This window comes from Trachinotus anak, unplaced genomic scaffold (assembly GCF_046630095.1).
Source record: "Trachinotus anak isolate AG129_WGS33_773 ecotype Australia unplaced genomic scaffold, CSIRO_AGI_Tana_v1 ptg000012l, whole genome shotgun sequence".
NCBI classification, from domain to species: Eukaryota; Metazoa; Chordata; class Actinopteri; order Carangiformes; family Carangidae; genus Trachinotus; species Trachinotus anak.
In genome coordinates, this window is record NW_027273863.1 from 10,125,879 (window position 1) to 10,142,854 (window position 16,976).

The 16,976-nt window shown below is 42.4% G+C and overlaps 2 protein-coding genes across 3 annotated transcripts; both read right to left on the reverse strand.

Moving 5' to 3' along the window:
• Positions 1 to 1,511: 1,511 nt before the first annotated feature.
• cnn2 (calponin 2) lies at positions 1,512 to 8,143 on the reverse strand. Its single transcript, XM_071492082.1, has 7 exons — positions 7,860 to 8,143; positions 5,138 to 5,259; positions 4,954 to 5,020; positions 4,384 to 4,521; positions 4,143 to 4,259; positions 3,231 to 3,377; positions 1,512 to 2,963 (listed from the first exon to the last, which is right to left on the reverse strand). The coding sequence occupies exons 1-7, from the start codon at positions 7,914 to 7,916 to the stop codon at positions 2,658 to 2,660; spliced, it is 954 nt and encodes a 317-aa protein (XP_071348183.1). The 5' UTR covers positions 7,917 to 8,143; the 3' UTR covers positions 1,512 to 2,657.
• Positions 8,144 to 10,128: 1,985 nt separating this feature from the next.
• Positions 10,129 to 16,489, reverse strand: crsp7 (cofactor required for Sp1 transcriptional activation, subunit 7). 2 transcript variants are annotated; one of them, XM_071492077.1, is made up of 3 exons: positions 16,022 to 16,489; positions 14,896 to 14,970; positions 10,129 to 14,804 (listed from the first exon to the last, which is right to left on the reverse strand). In XM_071492077.1, the coding sequence occupies exons 1-3, from the start codon at positions 16,091 to 16,093 to the stop codon at positions 13,050 to 13,052; spliced, it is 1,902 nt and encodes a 633-aa protein (XP_071348178.1). In that variant the 5' UTR covers positions 16,094 to 16,489; the 3' UTR covers positions 10,129 to 13,049. The 2 variants fall into 2 exon arrangements, with proteins under 2 accessions (XP_071348178.1, XP_071348180.1); XM_071492079.1 differs by lacking the exon at positions 16,022 to 16,489 and adding an exon at positions 15,104 to 15,990.
• Positions 16,490 to 16,976: the final 487 nt, after the last annotated feature.

The window sequence follows — 16,976 nt, forward strand, 5'->3', positions numbered from 1 at the left end:
AGGTTTACAATATCATTTGCTTTTAAAGATTTTTATCATGCAACAACCACCATCTCACGCAATTACAAAAGCACTTGCAGTAGTTTCCAGGTCCCATATTTGTGTCTAATCAGTTGAACAGCTTAGGTTTTATTTACTCAGCTTTAGATATAGCCGATCTGCCTCCACCCTACGACAGGAGTGAAAGTCAACATGGACAATTTAATTAGTATTCTATTTTCTCCAGTGTTAAAATTATATAGTCCTTGTTTTTGTCTGTAATCTGTCAATTTTGCTGTTAATGTGAACGTCTGAAAATCATATTGTGGAGATTAATTTAATCTGACTCCCTTTATTTTGAGGCTCAGCAGTGTAGTTTCAAAATATGTACTGTGCATTCAGGATGTGGCTTTATCTAATTTGCTCATGTGGGCTGGGCACAGTTGCATGCGCAACATAGTGATGACAAATTAATTCATTCTTAAAACAAATGTTGATGTTGAAGATCTCAACTGTAAATTTTCAGTGCTCTCAGTACCATAAATAAAATGCCACTGAGCATCATTGGAGTGCGGGGGGAAATCTCAAAACCAAGAAAGAATACAACCTAAACTAACTGCATGGCCAGATACCACTACAGGCTTAGTGAGAAAATGTTTTACACAGTGCATTGAGAAAGTATTTAGACCCCCTCACGTTTGTCACTTTTTGTTATGTAATTCTAAAAAAAAAAGATTTTTAGGTATTTTTGCAAATGTATTAAAAAGGGAAAACTAAAATATCACATTGATTCAGACTCTTTGCTATGACACCTGAAATTTAGCTCAGGTGTTTCCCATTTCTCTGGATCATCTTTGAGACGTTTCTACACCTTGATTGGAGTCCACCTGTGGTCAGTTCAGTTAGTTGTACATGATTGGGAAAGACACACGCTTGTCTATAAAAGGTCTCACAGCTGACAATACTTATCAGAGCAAAAATCAAGCCGTGAGGTGGAAGGAGCTGTCTGCAGAGCTCAGAGACAGGATGTGTCAAGGCACAGATCTGGGGAAGGCTACAAAACATTTCTGCTGCATTGAAGGTTCCCAAGAGCACAGTGACCTCCATTATTCTTAAATGGATGAAGTTTGGAACAACCAGGACTCTTCCCAGAGCTGGCTGCCGGCCAAACTGAGCAATCGGGGGACAAGGGCCTTGGTAAGGGAGGTGACTAAGAACCCAGTGGTCACTCTGGATGAGCTCCAGAGGTCCTGCATGGAGATGGGAGAAAATTTATTTGATTTTAGCATAAAGCTAAAATGTAACAAAATGTGAAGAAACTGAAGGGGTCTGAAGACTTTCTGAATACACTGCATGTATCTCAGGTGATAACTGTCCCTCCTGTTCTCCTTTTATATCTGTCAAAGTACTTTGAGCTCCATCCTGTGTATGAAAAAATTAAGATTATATTCATAATCTTCATCACTGCAGACTAAGAAGTCATAGGCATATTCTTTGTGCCACCCCCCCGACAAATTAAAATCGACACCAGATAATGAATACACATCTTTATTACATAAAGACCACAAAAACATACTTCTCAATTCAAACATTTTTTTTTCCATTGGCATAAAAATTATTCCAGAGGAAAAATGATAGTCCAATACAAAATGTTACTCAGAGTCAAGGTAAAAAATAGCCCCCATTGAAATCACAAATAAGCATAAATAATAATCTTAATGATCAAATATAATTATATAATTGGTTCATGTATCAACCAATATCAAGATTAATTCATTAATTCAACATGACGAGAAAAGAATCCAGTATTCTTGCTTGGAATGTTCAAAACTTCACTTGAGTCTTATTTTGTCCACTCCCCACTCATCTGTCGCTAATCCAAAGAAAACAAGCTCAACTCCAGTTGGACTGGTTATGCAAACAAAGGAAATATTTCCTCCGTTCAAAAAAGAAAAAACTGAAATGAGTGAGAGAACAGGCGAAATAAATGATAACATTGGTTTGTTCTGAGAAAAAAAAAAAAAAAAAAAAAAGGATTTTGTTCCCTCATCTGTCTGAACAACCTAAACCATGTACTGCTGCTTATGTCAATGACAAATACTGAAGGGATGAAGGAGATACTGAAGAAGTAAAAAACACAAACAAATGTACATTCTCTTTCACAGGAATTACAGAAACAAATTGATGTTTACATAGATGTTATAGCTGTTATAGATAAGCACAAGCGTGGGTGTTTTGATCAAAGTAACTTGTGTTTCCTATAAACTGTTAAAAAAAAAGTCCCTAATATTTCACTTTTTGTTTCATATTGCCCTTACAAAAACCTAGGGATCTCCCTTAATGTAACTATGACTCAGCAAAAACCATAGGCGGAAAAAGGGGGCTTTGGCACATTAAAAAAAATCCCTGGGATAAAAAACGAGGGAAACCAAAAGGATTGGCTTTTATGGTCACTTTAAATATTTAAAAAAAAAAAAAAAAACATCACAGAAATACAGTTCATGATATGTGTAACGTTGGTCTCGCACAAATAGGGCTAAGAAAACAATTTCAAACAATACTAAAAGGATACGACCCGAAAAAGGTGCAACATCCTATGAATATAAAAGAAGCCGCCTGCGTCGAGGTCTTCTCGCAGAACATGCCTCTCTTTCCCTTCCTCACCTCTCTCCTTCCTCCTAGTAATCTGTCCCATCGTCTTGGTACACCTGCTCTTCTTCCTGGTATCCTTGGTAACCCTCGTCTTGGTAGTCTGGGATGTAGTCGCGGACGCCGCCTGCCCCGTTTTGATCATCTGCGACCTCTCCAGCTTTAGGACAGTACTTGGCGTCATAGATCTGCCGCCCCAGGCCGAAGTTCTGGCCACTCTGATTGGCTCCCTGGGTGTAGCCCATCTGCAGGGACATGGTGCTGTTGTCACACTTGTCTGTGCCCAGTTTCTGGTCATAAATGGCACGCCTTGTACCTGGAGCTGTCATCCCAGCCTGTGGTGAGAGAGGAACAAGGAAATAAGACGTTTTTATGACGTTACAACAGTTATCTTTCCTGGATCACATTTCTAAACAAAGTCCTGATTTCACTGAGCCGAGGTTTTGACTTGTTGAAGACAATCTACGAGTTTGCAGCTTCTACAAGTCTAAACATGAGTTTACAGCAGTGAGAGGACAGGAAATGAGCGGTGCCCTGAGGCTTATTTCCACTGCAGTCCTATAATAGTGAATTTATGAGAGGTTGGGAATATGTTGCAGTACCTGGCTCGCTCCCTTGTTGGTTCCCATTTGCAGACTGATGGTTGTGTTGTCCATGGGGGGCTGGATTTGAACTTTGGGGTTATATAAGTGCCTCCTGGTGCCGTATGCGTTCATACCTGCCTGACTGGCACACTTGTTGGTCCCCATCTAAAAAAAAAAAAAAAAAAAAACCACCACAATGTATCAGTTTTTTTATTAATCATACAAGACTTGCAAAACAAGAGTTTTCTGTAAACTAACATGTTGTTCTTACACAACAAATGTTGCATAATATCAGTGTTTTTCAGCAAACAAATACTGTAGTGTCAGTCGGCTGTCATAAACCTGCTATAACACTAAGTTGTATCGTAGCCTTTCCCCACTGCGTAGGTAGCCCTCATATCTACTTGACATCTTTGTTGGCGGCAGAAAAAATAACAAATACAGAGAGGCTTAAGAGGCCATGACAACAATGAGCAGCTCTTATGCAGAAGTATGGTATGCTTGACATGAGATCATGATTAAGTCTCGTTTCGCAATAGTTTCGCCACATGCGGTAGTGAGTTCAGCTTTCCAAGCATGTGAAGTGGCTCACTATCAGGCGCAGGCACAGATATCAATCAGATATGGTGGAGTAATGTTTCATGGTCCAACAGCTTTTATCTTTATTGACAAATAGGGGAAATTTTGTTCTGTCCCACTGGGTTAATTTGTTTTCTATTGACTTAAGTATCAGTGACAGACCTGTACTGACATAACTGACACTGTCATGTGAAATGGGATGAAGTGCACACACACACACACGCGCGCACACACACACACACACACACACACACACACACACACACACACACACACACACACACACACACACACACCAGAGTTTCACATTTAAACCCTGCTGATATCCAGGAGTCTCTGGACAAACTGTACCTGTAGGCCAATGACGCACTGTCCAGCCTTCATCTTCTCCTCATCAAACATCCTCTCCTGCTTGTCAGCGTACTTCACCCCGATGTCCACCCGAGACTGGCAGCCCTTGGTCTTGGCCTTAAGATTAAACAGTGTAGAAGGGTTATCATGGTGGATTTCCAAAAGTCCAGGCATACATATAAGAGGTGATAAGACCACATCACTCTCGGTACCAGCATCTAATTTTTTTTTAAAGACTCACCATGCTAGCCAGTGCAAGCAGCGTTGTCTGGACCTGTGTCATGTTGCCACTCTCAAACAGGTCGTTGGCCTCAAAGATATCGTGAGGCTTCAGGCCGTACGTCGTGATGGCTTTGATGAAGTTTGTCAGGTTCTCCAGCTGAAACCACACCATTTTAAACAAGATCAACAACAGTGTTCATGTAGGATTTATAATGACGATGGTGCAAATTATTTCTCTTTGCGCACCATCGTCATTATCTTGTGAATAAAAGGCAGTCGTTTGTGTGTACAAACAGTTTGTAGTCTCAAACATGGGAGTGTGTTTACAGTGACTGGTTACACCTCGGTGAAGAATCCAGTTTTAAAAGATGCTTACGACACTACCTACATGCAAGTCTAACCATGACCTGGCATGATTCAGCATGCTGTTATCCGAACTGGCAGAAAACATTTAAAGCACAATACAACGGCACAGGAAGCTATTGTTCACCATGTATATATGTGTATGTAAAAGTTGTCATTAAGAACAATTAGCAAGACTGCACCATCCCTTCAACTTGTTAAAAAGAATGTATCATCCCTAACTCACCTGATGCCAGTTCAGCGCTGACTGGTTGATCTTTTTGATTGAGCCTGGTTGAAGTTTATTGATGAGACTGTGACAGAAAAGCAGAGAGAAAAACATTTAGGTTTTCCAAACCACTGTACACATGAGGACAAACGATCAAGCCACTTGTGTTACAGTGTAATAGACGAGGATGATCGCTGCTTACTCGCACAGAATGACTCCATTCTTCAGGCCTTTCTGGAAGTCTGGGCCGATGGAAGTACCGGTGATGTCTTCGATCCAGATCCTCAGCTCCTCTTCCTTCTGAGGGTCATACTTCTGTGCAATCTGGTGGGGCAGAGAGGTAAAAGGTCATGTGTGTCTCACGAGTAGCTACGATAGCCAGGAGCTCATTTGTTAAAACATTAAATGCATTCAGAGTTTGTCACTTTTTTTTTTTTTTTTTGGTTCCTTCCTGACCACGCTGACCTCCCACTCACACACATGCTACTTAAGATTAAAGAAAAGAAAAGACATAGATAACTGAGCTGTGTCTGTAATAACGACAGAATTGTGAATAATGGCACATGTCAACATCTGTCCTCAAAGATGTTGACAAAGATGGCTGCATGAACTCGTGTTTCATGGTCACCCCTGAATTTCACTGCGTCTCAGTGTAGTGTGCTGTGTCTACAGAGGGGGTTTTGTCTTATTTAGCCTTCATAAATAAAGGTAACACTGACATGCCCTAACATACACACACCTAAGTGCACACACAGACACACACACACACACACACACACACACACACACACACACACAAGGATATCCTGTTTGGTAAACTGCTAAATTCTACACAGGAAGGCCGTTACTGAAAAAAGGAGGGTGGGTGAGTTTTAAGGGGCTTGACATTGCACAAAGATCGACTTTCTAATGAGGGTGCCACTGTTGAGGTGTCACTTTGATTTATAAGCTTGTTTTCATTTGTGACATAAGTGTAAGAACCACTCTACGCCGGCTCTGAAAAAGACCATTCATGTTAACAACAGTTAGGGTGCAGAACAGAGGCCAACACTTCTTCTCCTCCAGTATAGGATAAGGTGTCGAATGGGCTGCGTGCAAACTATCAACCATCTAACAATCTCCTTCTGTTCCCAGAGGGCACTGACAGACTGAACCGCAGAGCAGAACCTACCATATACATAGAAGCTGGCCGCAGTCTGCTCACAGCTGGTTGCACTCTTAAGGAATTTCTGTCTTCTAATTACATTTCCGTCGTTCAGTTATCCCCACATTAAAACACAATATCGGCTATTTTAATTGCCCACAAAGAATGCAACAGATGTAATTTGCAGAGACAAGCCGAACACAAGGAATTTAGTCGACAGTGCTGGGATAAAAGCGCTGAATGAAGCAGCGAGGGTGCAGGATTGTCGTCTGTTGAGCCAATGAATGAATACAGACTGTGGGGACACTGAAATGAAAAAAGTTCTGTTACTGCAGCTGCTCAACTTTAAGTTCAGGGTCTAAACTTGTGTACATTCTTGCCGGTAGATGCTCTGCACCTACGAGTTTTAAGCAAAAGGGGGAAAAACAGGGGAGGGGTGGTGTAGGGGTGGGGTGCTAAGTAAATTCTTAAATGCCTCACATTTCACGGAGGGGGCAACGTCAGCAATGGCAGGAAATACCACTCAAGTCAGCATCTCTTTAGCTCCCCCCCGCCCCCACCTTCAAGGACGCCACTAGTAACAGACAGAGGAAATCTACATGTTTTCTTTACGTCCGGCACATGTTGTTCTGTGGAGATTTGGGGAGGGGACATGACCCTTACTCTCCCATACAAGGACAGAGCCAAGGAATGCGGGGGGGGGGGGGGGGGGGGGGGGCAGCTTAAGGTGAGTTAAAGAAAGTCCTGAGAGAAGGCTGGGCAAAACCACTAAAGCAGGTCAGCTGCAACCTCCGACCACATTCGAGAAAATGATGGCCAGGCTAATGCAGCAGTATCAAACAGTAACACCACATTTATTCCCCACATTTAAGCAGGTTATGCAGCTCAGGGTGAAACACAGTAATCTCCAGCATCAGCCCTGGTATTTTAAGTGGATCCGGGTGTGCAGAGATCTGTGCAGACAGGCCCAAATAAACAAGGTGCTCTCCTCACCAAGGCCCCACTCAGAAAGTTACACATTACCAGAGAGTGGGCTTCACTTTGAGCCGGTTCGGCTTGAGTAACTTTCAGTTCGGGACTTTTTACACAGAGTGAAATCTGAAGGAGAAGTCTTCATTCTTGCTCTGACGGAGAAAAGCTGAACTGTGAGCAGCAGCACGACACCTTACCACAAGGGAGGAAGTAGGAAGCTATTCTTGTTATTTCAAAGAGGCAATATAAAAAAAAAAAAAAAGGGAACAGGGAAGGGCAACAACGAGGATGGACGGCATCCAACGCAGGGACAAATGGGTGAATTACATTATCTGCTAATGCGGGTCACCACGCCGGGCAACAGGCCGCACACTCAGGGAGCAGAAAACGCTGGGAACGGGGATAAACATGTCGCCACAACGACAGACTTTTTTTTTTTTTTTGCCAAGAGGGACAACGCCCATAGCCTGGCTTTAAGTTAGTCTCCTGCACGGGGAAACTCAACATCAGCTTCTTCAGATGTAAAACTCAAAGATATTCACATGTTTCGCAAACTAGTCACACACACGGAAAGTTTCGTGTAAATCGCAGTTAGTTTAATAGTTAAAAACACTTCAATCTCTCTTTTGAAGTTTTTTTTTTTTTTTTTTTATCCACCTCTAAGTACCTTTTAACCTGGGGACGCGTATCAAAATGGAGGCCAGGTGACTTTGCCGCTGGCGTTCAGAGGAGCACAATGAGAGGATGGTGGGAGGAAAAGTTCAATACAACTCACTTTATGTGATATATAAAAAAGATGTACACCTACCTTGTTTTTCACTTCCGCGGATAATCCGTAGGCAGGACCTTTGTTAAAAGCAGCCATTGTCAAAGAGTTGTGCTTTTTTCTATTGGGGTTAATAAAGAGACACTGATTTGAGAATAAAAACTGCGCTAAATTATCTCCGACTTTCTCTTCCAATGAAACCTCGGTGAGAACTAAATACTTCCTTTCTCTTTCACGGCCACCAATTAGAGCGCTCCCACGGTTCCTATCAAAGATTATGCGCTTGAGAGTCAAGATAGTTCACTGCTAATCGTTCACCAGAGCGGTGCAGCGGAGCGAAAGCTGGAGACTGCGTCTTATATGACCTGAAAAAAATAGTTCTTAATGAATATTCAACACAAGGCGTCGACAAGCTGTAGTATACTGTACCTTAGGATTTCAAAAAGAAAGGGATAGGCGGGACAACAGTCTGAAGTCATGGCTTCTTTTATTTATTTATTTATTTGATTTGTTATGCTATGTTTTGAGTGAAGTTACATGCATGAAAGGTATTTTGAAACAGTATTTAGACCTTCATGTTGGGAAATGACATCCACCTGAGGTTTAAATGAGCAGGTAACTCAAATAAAACATACTGGTATGACAGATGATACAGTGCCATTCACAAGCCATATGTCAGAAGGTGGCCAAGCCAAGGAGTGAATGTGATAGAGGTGCTGCCTTCCCGCAGAGTTTAAGCAACTAAAGCAATAACTAAACACAAATGAGGGTGCAGCCAGATGTTTTGACACACCTGTGTATGTTGCCCTTTAGGCAGGGGGTGTACACAGGGGGTGTACTTGGGGGACTCATGACCTCAGTATTTCCAATAATCTGGCGACAGCCCTGTGATATCTAATCATGTTTTAATGTGAACATGCATTTTTACAGCATGTAGTATTTGATTTTAGGAGCTGATTCGTTCACTTTTCACAATGACGCCTTAACTAAGCTTCACTGATTTTTATTACTATCCCAAGCGTATCATAAGCTTGTTTTAAATCTGTCACGTAGCCCCAGTAACAGAGATTACTGAAACAGCTTTTACTTTATCTGAAAACATCCAGTCACCAGTGAGGGGACATTGCCTACAATGACTATCCCTGTGATGCACAATATTGAGTAAGCAGCTGTAGCTGACTAAAGGTCAGCCTATAGGCTGCACAGCGACAGGAGTGTCATTACACAGCCTGTACTACAGACTCCATTAGCCAACACTCAGTACCATACATTAAACTGTTCATCTCTTCATCCCTACAGTTCCAGTACGCAGACAGAAATGATCTTGCTTCTCCTTAATACTCTTTGGTTATCCACTTCGTTAATCGATCCTAGGCTCCACCTTTCCCTGCTCTTCCTTAGGTCGCGATTGATATCAAAAACTCCTTATATGGAAGGAAACTTCCCAAATTCCTGAATGGTGGGAGTGATCCACAAGTCCCGCCCTGCATACCAGACGTGCAGTGGACCAGACACATCTTCGCATTTTTTTGAGTCACTGTCGATTAAAAAAAAAAAAAAACTTCTGAGGAACTAAACGAAGCACAATGAGCTACTGAGGTGACGTAATGTCGGCGCTATGGGGTTTAGATAACAGATACAACTCCTCTTCACTTGCCAGGATTTGTGAGGCCGCTGCAGGATGATGTCCGGTGGTCCGAGTTTGAACAGATCACAGGGCAGGATTGTTCCCCTCTTTACATATTAATGCCACAGTGTATAATGTGACCTGACTGTGAGTTGGACAGGCCAGGGAATTTCCTCTGAGGGGCTTTTTCTTTCTCTTCTTTTTGTCAAGTCAGCTCCTTTATTCTGAGTATGAAGAGCCATAACTTTAAAATGGAAAACAATGGCAAAAAACAAAAAAGGACTTTAATCTTTTTCTCATTTTAGGATCCTGGATACATCTTTTTTCTTTTAAATAGTAAATTAAGTGCTAAAATGTTGCAAGTTACAACTTAACCTTAAGACATCCTAGGTCAACATTATATTTCCAGAGAGGAAGCCTAGTCACGGTGACACATGTCCAGCTGTTTCTCCAGAGAAGCTGTTATCTGCTTATGGACAATAGTGCTATTGGTAACAAGGCCTATCGACGCCTGGAGAGTCTTGAAAATGAAACCGGCCAAAAATGCAGCTAGTTACCTTGAAACCTGACATTTGTTTCGGCTAGTCTGGTTCCACAGAACATTTTAGTGGTTTCAACAACATTTTGCTGAGTTGGGGTCTGTATTAATGGTTGGATAAAAAAGAAAGTCTGGGCTCTGGGAGGTCATATAGACAAACAAATCAATTTATGAAGACAAAAGTCAGCAGATTAATCAATGATGCAAGTAATCAGTCACAGTCTTAATATCAACATCAGCAGATTTCAGTGAAATGCACATTTCTACCTGACATAGTGAGTGGCTGAGTTTGAACCCCTCACGATACATTGCCAATCCTCCAGATTCCAACCAGACAAGATGGGATGGAAACTTTTGGGAGAGTAATAATGACATAAGCCCAGGTGTTTCTCCTCTGACAATGTCTGGACACAAACACAGCTGTATTTCTCAACTTTTATATGGCTGGCAATTACGTCATGCAGGTGAGCAGAGGGCTGATTCAGAGTCTGAGAGTAAATTTACTCAAGAGGAGGACCGTTACTCATCCTAATACTTGTAATCAGATGACATCAGCTCATTGAGTCATGGCAGGCAGTGATGTAGGTATAATGCCCCTGAGCCTATGAAACTGTCAAACATGTAGGGACACATATGCAGTTTTTCTTGAGGCAAATAATGCTAATATAAATGTCACTTTTGCACACGAGGCAATTTCTTAACTGAGGTGGTAACAATTCCAGGCTTCCACAGATGGATGATGATCAGAATCTTAAGTATGATTGTTTTATTTAAAAATAGATTGCCTAATATTCTCTGTGGGTTTATAAAAATGTTAAGTTTGGTCCAGTATTTCCCACTGAACAGCAATTACTCATACGATCCCACCCATAGATCCCATACTGAGGCAGACTAAAGAGGAAACTGGATAATGTGCACCCCCCCATGGATGAGATGAGTAAGTACAACAAATTGCAGCAACTTCTACAGTGAAGCTCAAAACAAAAAGCAGAAGTATAGAGAGCTCAGACTGACCGTTTAGGGAAAAATATTCAAGGTTGGTGTCAATTGTTGAGCACAATCGTAATGTAAAAGACCCACCAGTCAGCCAACTGAGCTGAAGATTTAGATCATTTTATTTTTCAAACAATTGAGAGATGTTAAACACTGAACAAATAAAGATGCCCCAGTCAAAACTCCAGAAAACAGGTTCTTATCAACCAGTTGTAGCACTTTTCCTTTATTGCCAGCTGTGTTGTTGTGCAGTTTCTCATTGTCTGCAGCTTCACCCTTGCTCGCTCAATGTGTACAAAAAGTTAACAGAAACGGTGCATATACCAGCTTCATATTGATCATGGGATTTGGAATTCTCGCACATAAACCCAGCTCCACAGACAGGCGTGTTTTATGCGGAAGCAAATCCAGATTAACCATTTACCAAGGCACATTGGTAGGGATGACTGACTGAAAGAATGAATAAACAAACAAACAAGAGAGGCTGCGTATAAGCCTGTCTTAATTCAAATTGTGAAGAAAAAGTGGTAGTGACTGATGAGTACAAAGGGAAAACAAAATTAAGTATTAGTTGTCACATGAAAAATACCAAGAATATCTGATGCACACAGCTTTCTCTCTCCCTTTTATGTTTGCTGTATTTAAAAATGGAAGCAGAAGAAATGCTACCTCAAACGACATCCTAATTTTTTTCTAAACTCTTGAAAGCAGCTGAAAGAACTTTAAATGTGTCTGAATAAACTACGGGCACATAACTGTAACTTGTGGGAGCATCACTCACTATTCACACTTGAATCAAGTCAGCGATGAAATGACCAACAAGTTGTCAATTTATGTACAAGTGCATAAGAGGTCTCAATCCCTTACATTCACTAAGGCTGTTTAATTTACAAAATATATTGTGAATGAATTTCAGAAGGCAAACAATATCTAAAGGAATGGAAACAGAGTGAGTTCCAGCATTCAAACATTTCCTTGTTTTTTTTTTTTTTGTCTCAAATGCAAGTATTGATCAGCACCATCTGATTTGACATTCTGCAACATTTTGGGCTCTGGAGAGAATTAGTGGGTGGCGACAATTTTCACTGTAGTGAAGTTTGAAAGAAGCACCGCACCATTTTAACTGAACCATTTGAAACCAAATAATTTTTCTGAATAAATTTCCTTCTTGAGTTGAGATTACATGGACATATAAGAGCTGTGTGATGAGACAGAGAGAGTGAAACTGGGTGAAGGGTGGAGTATGGAATGTTAATAACCAAATGCAATGGTCAATCTTAAAGAAAGACCATGCAAAAACATTTGTATGCCCCCTTTAACATTGAAGATTAGGCTGACAACATAGTGATGCAAACAGGAAAAAAAAAAAGAAATCTATACGTTTTTGAACATCTGTTTTGATGAACTGGTCAAAAATAAATAGATGTATACATGATACGAAATTTATAATTTACTCTTTATATCTCACATAAAGCTTCTTGTAACTGCCAAATATGCTCCAGAATTTCATACTCTGGACATGTTCAGCTCTACCTGTGCTAGATGAGCTCTATCAACACCTTTTCTGGGCACCAACATAGCAGTCTGGACAGGACAGCTAAACCCCAGCCTTCTCTCAAATTTAACACTAGAATGTAATTCCTCATTAGAAACTAGAAGGTAAAAGAAGAGGGCATTATCATCCCAATGACCCTGAAACGGGGCTACAATTCTGAATATTAAGAATTCGCATCATAACACCATTTCTGGTTGTCTGGGATAATTCGGTCCTCCCTTTTTAGGCCTTCTGCGTTAGTACCAGCGCTGTGCAGCTAGGGCCTCATTATTCCTGTGGCTTTCAGTTTGAAAAATAAAACAGAAACAGCCCTTGGTATTACAAACTCAACTATTCTTTTAATCTTTACTCTTTTTATTCCAAAATCTCAATAGATTATCACAGAAAGAGGAAGAGGCATGGGGGAGTTTAGCAGGCCTGGCTTTTGCCAAACTCACAGTGGACAAACAAAATCACAAAGTATCTTGTCTCTGTAGAGAGACGAAGGAGTGGAAAAGGATAGCAACCTTCCCAAACCCCTCAGTCTAGGCAAACATATGGCAGGATGTTCAGTTTGCTTTCATCCCCATGAGGGTCCAATGATATGCACTCTGTCCAATCATACCAGATGCCCTTGGTATCATAACAACCATTCACCCCTGGCCAGTGCTGTGTGTGTATCCTGTCCAGGTCCTCGTCCGTCACCTCCCGGCTCACACCTGGTAAATCCCCTACTGAGCTGTCCGTCTGCAGAACATGTGTCTTCCTTGACTCCTTAATCTCCTGTTCTTCCCTTTTCAGATACTCTGACATGAAAAAGTGTGCACTAGGGGCCTGGACCCCTGAGGAGGTGAGCACATTGCTCTGAAGGTTCAAGTAGGACTGGATGATTTCATTTCTGGACAGCTCCTTCCAGTTTGTCTGGTGGAAAGGGTTAGGGCTAGGGCCTGGGGCCGGGGCTGGGCCTGGGCCTGGGACTGGGACTGGGACTGGAGTTGGGGCTGGGGCTGGGGTCGGGGCTGGGGTCGGGGCCTGGACCAGGGCAGCGGGCTGTTGAACAGTGCTTTCAGTTCTCTGCCTAGACTCAGAGGGCTCAGGAGTGGGGGCTTCCTCTGTTTGAGAAGGTTCTTTATGTACCAGAGGTTTGATCTGACCTGTGACTGGGTCAAATGTTAGTCTGCGTTCTTTTAACCGTACAGGTTTAGTCGTGTCTTCTATTTTCTGGCCATCCAAGTTGACAGAGTAGTCCCTAGACCTGTATTTCCTCCTTTTATACTCTGAGTTAGGGGCCACTGACCCGTCTGTGTCATCAGACGCAGCCATGGATCCCTCAGATGCCGGTCTGTGTAGTTCTGAGTTCTGTTGGGGGAGAGAGGTTGAAGGGGAGACTAAAGGGGATTCCAGTGTTGCAGATATGTCTTGTGGTGGGCAATGAGAGGGGGCTTCTGACGAAGTGGCCCAGTGCATTGAGGACCTATGAGAAGAATGTGGCAGCTTGTCAGCGTATGATGCCTGAGCTGGGGAGGACACAGGCTGCGACAAAGACAAAGGAGAGTTCCTAGAGGAAGGGCTTGGGATTGGAGTTCCTTTCGGTGCATATACTGAAGAGCGCTTGGTCATTGTGTCTTGCTTCATGCTCCTCGGACTGGTAGTGAGGCCACGGGGACTTTTGGCTTGATAATAGCCCCCTCCTCCTCCTTCATCCAATCTGGCCTGTTGCTGCATCACAGCAACCTTAATCAAAGAGGAAGTGCTAGGTAGTTTGGCCACTCCAGGGGAGCTGGGGCGAGGCTTTACAGCATTGACCGGAATTCTGTTGGTTTTATCATTATCAAGGTGCTCTATTCGAGATCTGTCAGGAGATGGGACAACCTCCTGATCAGGCATGGCATCTGGACTTCCTGCAATCCCATTCGTGGGTGGTGGTGAAACATTGTTATCATACGGAGACATCTTGGAGATTTTTTCTGGTAAGTGCACTCCACTGTCTCTGTGCTCTGCCCGGCGCTTGCGACTGCTTGATATTTCAGCTTTTGGTGAGTATGTGTTGTGAACATCATTTCTGATTTTGACTTCAGGGACACCCTTCCCTGAGACAGAAATGTCAGGGGGAGCTGCATCCGTTCTGCAGGGATGAGAACTGCCATTGGTAGACCCAGGGGCACTCACAGACACAGCTGGCCCAGGTTCAATCAGCTTTTGCCAGTTCCTTAAGAGTTTCTTAGCACGTTTTGCAAGGTCTTCATCCTTGGTCTTCTTCCTGACGTCATTGATCAACTTTCCTAGTCGAGTTTCCTACATAGAAAATGTGTGTGAGTGTTAGAAACAAATTATGCAACACAATTTTTACATGTAGCAGAAGTCCGCATATAATTACTTGTCTTACCTCAAGTGCTTCTTTGGTGATAGGATATTTTTCAAGGCAGGTAATTACCTCCAATACGACCACCATATTGCATATCTGCAGGGAGGATATATAAACATTTTGTATTACTTCACCTCCACACAAAGCAAATATTTGTTACTAGCCTGAATTCAACCATTAACTGAGGAAATAACAGTGGAAGTGATCGATGAATGAGGATTCTACTCACACTCTTGACTTATTGAGAAAAACCATGTTAATGACTAGTACTCATGATTAACCAAGTCCCCAAGTTAATGTGAAAGCTATTGAATCGTGCGTTCAACGGGTGTATGGGGGGGCGAGTTAACGTTAGCTTTCACGTTAGCCAAGGAAACATTAGCTCGTCTGTCTGTACGACGCAAAAAAGTAGAGATGGAAAAGTGTCAACTCAAAAAAACATTTCCGTTGCAAACGTTTTAACAAAATTTAAGCATTTGAAGCAAAACAGAACTATGAAAAAAACACAAACTTTAAACTAAGCGAGTTTCTTGTCCTGTCGACAAAGTCAATCAGCGTTGGAGTGTCGGCTGTCTTACCTATTAGCTGAATTGGCTACCGCTAGCATTTAACTAACTTGAGAAGGAAGGATCCGACTATTTCCTACAACGTAGCTATAGCTATTCAAGCTAAGAGTAAGCTAGCTACCTTTCACACTTCATTAACATGGGATTTTTGACGTGAAACAACACACAAGGGAACCATAGACAACTAGTTGAGCATACAGATAATGCAATAGTAAAATAAGCATTCACAGGGAATATGTATGCTTTACGTCCATACCGTTAAATATTTAAAAACCGCTTCGGTGTTACGGCTAGGCTAGCAGCTAGCATGCTATACAAACGAGCTAACGCCAGACTGCTGTCTAACCATGGCAACAGAGCTGCTAGGCTAGCTTACGAGCTGTCAAGTGAAGAGTTCAGCGTCTCCTTCGCATTTCCTAGACATGTTGGTGCTCACCCAGAACATAAAACACGCACATTTAAAACAAACAGTAAAGCAGTGATTTGACAGTTGTTAGGTGAACGGCATTATCGAGTGTGCTGGGGTGCAGGTAAACAAGCTAACGTTCACCAGCTAGCCTGTTAGCTTTAGCGTTACTCACATTGCTCTGACTGTCGATGGCCTGCAGCAGCCGGTCCCTCATCTGCTGCGGGGTTGCTGAGACCGTTGTCATTGCCTGTTCGGTGCGATCCGGAGGATGGAGGGAGGAATCCTCCAAAATGGAAACTGGGTGACAATGGTGACTCAAAAGCCGCTGCGATAACACGTCAGGCGTCCGAACAGCATATTTTTCTGTCGCCTGTAAGGTAGACGGCTCAGTTTGTCTCACATGGAAGTGGGAAATGTGTGCGCTGTGTTGGCCGCTAGCTGCTGCCTGCTCGGCGCTCTAGCAACTCACTACCAGCTGCTGGATCTCTCAACGGCCTCCTGCTGCATGCTGGGATACGGTGAGTGCGCTTTGACGTCCGCACGTAGTCAAGTAAACATCCCTGCCGTACATCCATACGCCCGGGTATACCCCACCGCTTCTTTTCAAAGGCCTTACTGATGATACATTCACTTGGTTGTATGTAACACAGCAGGTCACTGGACTGAACAACTTTACTACAAACTCTCTACAAACTCTCTAAAAATGTCAGGAAACAGTGGACACACTTTGCTCTGAGCCCAAGGTGACATTTCCAAATTAATTACACAGTCCAAAACTAAATATATAAAAGAAAAGTGCATCACATCCACAAAAAGAATGTTGCATTTGTGCTTCAATTCTTCAGTGAGCAAAATTGTTGTTGATCGATTTTCTGTCGATTAACTAATCGATTAATCATCGTTTCAGCTCTGGATTGAACCACTGCCAAAAGAAATACAAACTGCCTAAGCCACAGGCCAAATAAAGAAAAAAAAAAACATCAAAATACCACATTTTCAGTCGTAATCTTCTAGTTAGATCTCTCCTCTTTTACTCCTCATAGGGGAGATAATTGCATCAAAATCAGCTGAGGGAGTTGTGACTCTTACATTAACTCAGGCTGATTCTTTTTCAATGCATCATTCAC

What these genes read in the sequence shown, in the direction of transcription:
- cnn2 (XM_071492082.1), bottom strand. Translation starts at nt 7,916, where the DNA reads ATGGCTGCTTTTAACAAAGGTCCTGCCTACGGATTATCCGCGGAAGTG. An exon ending in CCGCGGAAGTGAAAAACAAG is followed by an intron (nt 5,260 to 7,859) that starts GTAGGTGTACAT and finishes CTGCCCCACCAG; the next exon opens with ATTGCACAGAAGTATGACCC. An exon ending in CCAACAAGGGAGCGAGCCAG is followed by an intron (nt 2,964 to 3,230) that starts GTACTGCAACAT and finishes CTCTCACCACAG; the next exon opens with GCTGGGATGACAGCTCCAGG.
- crsp7 (XM_071492077.1), bottom strand. Translation starts at nt 16,093, where the DNA reads ATGACAACGGTCTCAGCAACCCCGCAGCAGATGAGGGACCGGCTGCTG. An exon ending in CCATCGACAGTCAGAGCAAT is followed by an intron (nt 14,971 to 16,021) that starts GTGAGTAACGCT and finishes TCCTCCCTGCAG; the next exon opens with ATATGCAATATGGTGGTCGT. An exon ending in TCACCAAAGAAGCACTTGAG is followed by an intron (nt 14,805 to 14,895) that starts GTAAGACAAGTA and finishes TTTTCTATGTAG; the next exon opens with GAAACTCGACTAGGAAAGTT.